Below are 7,589 nucleotides of genomic sequence, written 5' to 3'. Positions count from 1 at the left end.
GCACCATTCAGATTTCCTGTCTCGAACAGGTTGCTTTTGCTCTTCCCCTTCTGCTATTCACACAGCACTGAGGCAGTGCCTTGTTCAGACATCCTCCTGCACATCACTGCAGCACAAACCCATCTCATTCCTGCTCCTTGACTCTCCACATCCTACATCATCATGTCTAGCACCATGGCCGGTATGTAAATACATTTTTATTTTCAATATAAAAAATGATTTTAGCTTTGTGTATACATTTTGCATGTTAATCTTTTTTTTTTTGGAGAGCCAGATTTTGTGTTGAAAAAATCTGGAAGCATTTCATTTTCCAAGGGCAGATCAGAATCAGTAGGTTACACATGTATTGCAGTTCGTTCAATTGATTGCTTTAAATGATTATTTTAAAAATGCTGCATTTTTATTCTCATGGAAGTGCAGATGCTGCAGTGTGAAATGATGATGCACATGGAATAGCTGATACATCTGAGGTGTATTATTAAATCAATGGGAAAGGAAATGATTAGCATTTTTTTTCTCAGTCTTCCACAAGCAGTATGAGGCAAATTTGACTTAATGCAGAAGTTTCCACCCAGCAGCCATATTTCTTTCCTGGGTGGACAGGAAAATGTAAAAGGTCTGTTTGTCTGTATACCCCGAGGGTGAATTGCCTTTCGAATAAATTGATCAGGAATAACATTGATTGTAAGCACAGTGATGACACAAGCTTGCGTAGTTAGTAATTTGCATTGGCTGCGGAATGTCACTGAAACTAGGTCAGTAATATGATTAAACGAGGGAAAAACTGCAATCTGGGGATGTTACATTTTCAGGCCAGTTACAGCCAGGAATTTATAGCGGGACTGAAATCCACCACTATACCGGTCTTGCTGTTAGATTTCTGCACATTTCCAATTAAATAAAGAAAACTTTGATTGTTATGAGATAGTTCCTGTTAAAAATGATTTGCCATTTCTTTGCTGAGAAACCAAATCCCAGAATAATTTAACCTGCGTTATTAACCCATGTTAGAGAAAAATTAATAGTTAATGTTAATTGCTGGACATAGATTTTTTAGTTGGAGTACAGGAACATTGTATAATGGTTCTTTGTGATAGAAATAAAACATAAATGAGAAAAAAAGCATGCTGTTTGTGGAGGAATACTAAAACAATGGTGCCTTTACCGTGTTGCTGAGGGAGTCAGGCAAGCATTCATTCTTCTCGAATGAAGTCAATTCCCAATGCAATATAAATGAACAGAGGTTAATCATTTGTGGGCGCAGTGTGGATGCATCAAGGAACTGCTTAGATTTTCTGGAAGCACCAAATGGGGTTTTGTTTGGGGAGTTTATTTGAAAGGATCTTCACATTTAAAGGGTAGGAGAAGGGCATGTTGGGTAAGCTGTGACAAGACCAACAACAACAACATGGATGATGAAGGGGAGATGAGCAATGTGTCCACTCTGTGGTTTTACGGTTAGTAAGCTGTAAAGAAAATGATGTTGTAGAATGGAGATCACTGCAAAGAAGCTGGCACTGACTCTGCAAAATTTCAAAGCAATTTCTCAGGTGAATAATATATTCACAGTTTGAAAAAACTGCCATGTCCTTGGCATAAATCGGGTACAATGGAATGGAATTGAATACTTTATTATCACATGTGACAAGGCACAGGGAAATTCTTTGATTGCATACCTTGGGGTATGCAACAACAAAAATGCCCTAGATACTCCAGAGTGCATTTACAATACTGGGCTAAGTCTTTGCTAATTAAAGTTTGCTTCCCAAAGCACCCAGGCAATAATTCTGAATGCTATCTATTGTTTTAATAATTTTTCTCCATATATACACAAGATAATAAACTATGGACAAAATAGAATTACTGTTACAACATAAAGCACTTGTGTTCTAACACCAGGATAAGCGCTCAGCCAAAAAACCAAACCCAATGGCAAAGTAGCATCGAAACCACCTATGCACACTTATGTTATAGGACAATAACTAACTTGACATTCAGTAATAAGCTATCTACATGCTGACAAACACACAAGCTAAATGTTTAACCAAATACCCAATCCCAATGCCACTTGGGAATCTAAAATGCCATTGTTTATTGTTTCCCAGTTGGCCTAAGCCTTGTGTGCATAGAATTAACAGCAATAAGGTACCTGTAAGGCATTTATTGCATTGAGGGACATACATGTAAGCAACAGTGATGGTGAAGATGGAAAGGATGCTAAATAAGAAGTGATATCCTAGCATGTTAAATACTTAATATGAGACATGCATCATATGATTCCATGCTATTAAATTAAAACAGACATGGAAAATGACTTTCAATTGTTTCAATAATTCAATTGCTTTTCTACAAATCCCTGACCTTCTATTTTCTGCAATTATCGAAGCATGGAGATAATAAGCGGCCCAGATGCAGATTCTGGGGTGCATTTCCTTGCTTTGAATTAATTAGACTGAGGTTAACGCACTTGGTTGGCAAGCTATAAACTTGCATGGTATTTGGAAGAAATTAAAACATGATGTGGCTTTATTATAACAAGAGAGTTATTTTGCTGCCATGGGTGACAGAGGGTTGCAGCATCTGCAGTGCAAGGCCAGGCCTATAGGCCGTGTCGTCACAGCTAAAGCCCGCATCAAACGGAGGCAGTGACTGTGATTGCCAGATCACCTATACTGCAAGATCACCTATATTTGTGGTGCAAGATAAGTGGGGAGTCCGGTAATAAAATGCCGAGAGGCTTAATGAGTTTATACTGTAAACAAACCATCGACATTTACAATGGACAAAACAGAATTACTGTTACAACATAAACTACGTTCCAAAACACCAGAATAAGATCAGGAAACAATAAAATATGCCATTTTAGATTCTCATGTGGCTTGGGATTGGGTTTCTTGGTTAAACATGTAGCTTGTGTGTTAGGCTTAATTTGTTTATATTGTAAACAGAACATCATAATTTACACCACTCATTGTTTTGTGCAATGGATCATCTGCGTAGATTTTTGAAACCGGTTCTGTGCAGCCATTTCTTTTTTCCTGTTTAGAACATCTGTAGTCCAATTAATAATGCTAATAAAACATTACTTCCCAGCATAGACTATAAGTCATAGTGCAGACTGGGATCCAGTAAATACATCTTGTAAACCTTCATAGAGTCATAGAGCCATACAGCATGGAAACAGGCACTTTGGCCCATCTCATCCATGCTGACCTAGATGCCCCATCCAAGCTAGTCCCTTTTGCCTGGGGTTGGACTATATACCTCTAAACCTTTCCTCTCCATGTACCTGTTCACTTCATTGAAAATATGAACATCCATTAGAATTTATAGTTCCAGCATGTTATACTTTGTTACTTTCTTCCATTTTCTCTACATAAACCTCAGCTGTCTATATTATTTTTAGGTACTCAACCACAGGGAAAAAAATGAATATTAAGAAAGCACAGAAGGGCATTTGGTATTCAATATGCTTTTGGACATTTACTTTGTTATTTTTGCCATATTAAAATAATTTCCCCGAAAAGTAATAAAACAAAGATGTTTTGTGGTAGTCTTTATATTTACATTTTTGTGCATGTTTATTTTACCAAGTGCATATTTGTATATTAATTAAGGCATTAGTGTGCTACACACAGTGTAAGTGCAGAAGAAAAGCGAATCACCTTGAGAAACATATTTGGCACACCTGACAACCTGGAATCATTACATTTGTTAGAAGCCTTATTCTCGCTGATGTGCTTGCAGTGTTTTCACAATGAAATCTTTCCATACGCAGGAAAGTGTAATTGCCTTTTAAGCAGATGTTTCAGCTTTTCATCACAAAACGGATAAATTACTTGCCGCTAGGTAATGATGTTTCAGCTGTTTCCTGATGTATTTAAAGTGTATTATACTTGATATCCCAAAGGACCACGCGCACAAGGACATGTATGTTAATAGAGTGCAATTTGGGCTTGGATTCACCTCAATACAAATATAATGTTGTATCTAGCACAATATACACAACTGGATTCTAAATTATATTCACGGTATGAGAAATTTAGTGCAATTATTCACTGTTTGCTCCTTTTGGTGGTTTTCTATGCATTATGGTGCCTGACGTGAAATGTTTCATTGACTCGATTTATTGCTTAAGTTTAAGTTTAGTTTAGTTTAGAGACACAGCGCGGAAACAGGGCCTTCAGCCCACCGAGTCCGTGCCGACCAGCGATTTCCGCACACTTGCACTATCCCACACACACATACCAAGCTAATTAAGCTACAAACCAGTGCATCTTTGGAGTGTGGAAGGAAACTGGAGATCCCGGAGAAAACCCACGGATGTCTTCCCACCATTTTGACTGTTTATTGCAAAGTTGCAATCCATCATATCTTGCTTAGGTAAAATAATTTCATTATTGTCTTCAGATAATAGTTAGTTTACTATAATTCACTCAATCTTTGCCTCCTATATTTTTCCGATCAGAATCCCAAACCATTGTTAGGTTTATGTTTTAGATTTGGTAAAGAAATGCTGTAAATAGGTTAAATCTTGTTCAAGAAAGGCAACATTTCTTGAACATTCACCATGAGATATCAATGATTGAAAAAGGTGGAAACTGTCAACTGGATGAGTAACTTCAGCAGAACCATTTGCTTGCCTGAAACACTAATTTGGCCTTTCTTTCTGTAAATGCCACTGGGACTTGTCTTGTGTTTCCAGCGATTTCTATTCCTCTTTTGCATTTCCAAATCTGATTTTTGTTTAATGTGCTACAAGATGCTGTTAAGGTTGTTGCTGGATTAAAAAAAAAACATAATACGATTTCCAAACTGTCTCCCAGAAAACAAAGCAAATGTTCTGTTGCTATAGTATAAAGCTATTTGTTGATACAATGGAACTTTCCTTTGCATGGTCATTGGAAACAATGGGGGAAATTGTCAGCTGACATCCGCTAAATCTAGCAATTTATTTCTCTGATATCTCCGCTTTGAAACTAACCAGTGCCTCCCTCCACAGCCGTCTGTGGCAATGAATTCCACAAATTCTCTGTTAGAGAGGGAAGCTTCCCTACGGCATACATTCATATCAATAGTTTGTGTCTTTTACTTACAATCAGTGGGAAGATGATATTCCAGATGTCTCATTACTTAATGTAGGATCAACAATCTCATGGTGACAACATCCCTCTGCAGCCCCACAGCTTGGTAAAGATTGGTTACAATTGGAGGTAACAGATGTGATATTTGATCATTCTGGTCAGTTTGCCTTCCGCCTTTATTCAAAATTACCCGTCAATTAATCATGCACAGGCATGCGAAAGGTACAGGTGATGGAGAGAGAGTGAGGTGTGAGAGAACGATAGGTACTGAGTAAGGATGCAGCCACTTCCAGAACAAGTACTAACTCAACACTGAAGGGATAATGGTTGACTTGCCTGCTTCCGTGCACCATTTTCATCGCTGCAGATGTAAACTCACCCGAAATACGTGAAATTGTTATGGCACAACATATAAAGGAAGTGAACTATCGAGCTTGAACAATGAAAATAGAGGGATGGGACTCAAATCCATCACAAATTAAACACTCAACATTTCAAATTGATTGCTCTTAATATCTAGTTGATCTCATAAAAGATCACTTCACTTGTTTAGTTTATAGGAGATAGCATCATCAAAGAGTGAATGATTCTAATTTCGAATTTTTCCGACTGGTATATGTTGTTAATAACGACTAGTATCAACTTTTGGAAGGAATTTTCAAATAATGTAATTTCATGACCAAGAACAGATGGCCATAATTCATGATGGCCATAAGACGTTTGAGAGCTCAGATGACATCCACATCCTAAAACAGTATTACTCTTCTCTTAACTACTTCCACGTGTAATTCATTTTACTAATACAGACAACCATGGTGATAACTCATGGCAGATAATTTGGTGATGGCCATTATACCCTTCATATTGCCCTCCAAGCCGTAGTGCAATATTGTCACTGCGTACACATTACAAGTTTTATGATGTAATACAATTTTATGAGAGGGATTATAGGGGAGTATATAATGTTCAAATGCTCTGTGAAATTAGACCTATGAGTGGTTCCATTATTCATCTGAGACCAGAGCCGCACATGGTATTCAAATCTCTTTCTCCGATGATCTAATCGTTGGATATGTCATTCTTTTTCTGCACAATTAATCTGTTCCACTTTGATAAATCTAGCGATAAAGAATGGCTGCATGAGAATGAGATAACCGTACGTTGAAAAGTGCTATTTGGTGGGTTTAAATAAAACCCACCGCTCCATGTGCATATTGGCATCAAAGCTGCACCACAATAGTGGATAAATAATGTGAAAAATGTAGAAGCAAAAGATCAATTATCCTCGCATGCCAATAGGAATTCATTCAGACTGCAGAGCTACAGAGATACCATCGTTAGAAATGATATATAAAAGTGTATGTGTTCCAGATATGTGTTAATTGAAGATAGGTATTAACTGCTTGATTACATTAAAGTATATTAGTAAATTATATCAGGTGCATCTGAAATGTTTCTGTGTAGTAAAGAATAAACTGGACTGAGTTGGAAGCCTAACTAACATCCTCTGATGACGCTGGGATTAAATTATCTAAACTAATAGACTCATTATTTACACCCTTCCCTTGATAACTGCTGTACTGGAAATTGGGGATAGGCAAAAGATTAATACATGCTGTTAGACTTTAGACTTCAGAGATACAGCGCGGAAACAGGCCCTTTGGCCCTCTGAGTCCCCGTCAACCAGCGATCACCCAGTACACTAGCACTATCCTACACACTAGGAACAATTTACAATTTTATCAAAGCCAATTAACCTATAATTCTGTGTGTCTTTGGAGTGTGGGGGAAACCAGAGCACCTGGAGACAACCCATGTGGTCACAGGGAGAACGTATAAACTCCATACAGACATCATCCATGGCCAGGATCAAACCCAAGTCTCTGGTGCTGTAAGGCAGTAACTCTACCGCTGTGCCACTCTCACTGGAGTTCTGCAGTCACCAAAAGTTGGAAAAGTATTTCAATTTAAAATTGGACTCTATTGATTATTCATACTGAAATAAAAGCATAAAATTAATACAAATAATTCAACAATAATTTTAATGATATCTCGCCATAGTGCCAGCTGGTTTGAGACCATAAGATGTAAGAGCAGTATTTCAATTTAAAATTGGACTCTATTGATTATTCATACTGAAATAAAAGCATAAAATTATAACAAATAATTCAACAATAATTTTAATGATATCTCGCCATAGTGCCAGCTGGTTTGAGACCATAAGATGTAAGAGCAGAAATAGGCCATTCAGCCCATCGAGTCTCCTCCACCATTCTGAATGAGCTATTTTCCCATTTCAATCCTGCCTGCTCCCCTAACCTTCAACACTCTTACAAATCAAGAACCTGCCCATCTCTCTTTTGAAAATACTCAATGTCTTGCCCTCCACAGCCATCTGTGGCAATGAATTCCACAAATTCACCATCCTCTGGCTAAAGAACCTCCTCCTTATCTCCATTGTAAAGGTAAGGCTTTTTATTGTGAGGATGTGCCCTCTGGTTCTAG

The 7,589-nt window shown here is 37.7% G+C and overlaps 1 protein-coding gene across 1 annotated transcript in view; it reads left to right on the top strand.

The window, feature by feature from the left end:
- Nucleotides 1-7,589, top strand: part of LOC129707466 (stathmin-3-like) — a 28,522-nt gene continuing 20,933 nt past the window's right edge. The window contains exon 1 of the mRNA XM_055652513.1: nucleotides 1-181. Coding sequence (XP_055508488.1) covers nucleotides 163-181 — 19 coding nt within the window. The 5' untranslated portion in view covers nucleotides 1-162. The remainder of the gene's footprint in view (nucleotides 182-7,589) is intronic.

Source organism: Leucoraja erinacea, chromosome 21, assembly GCF_028641065.1.
Source record: "Leucoraja erinacea ecotype New England chromosome 21, Leri_hhj_1, whole genome shotgun sequence".
NCBI lineage: Eukaryota > Metazoa > Chordata > Chondrichthyes > Rajiformes > Rajidae > Leucoraja > Leucoraja erinaceus.
This window is presented reverse-complemented; position numbering and strand designations above follow the sequence as displayed.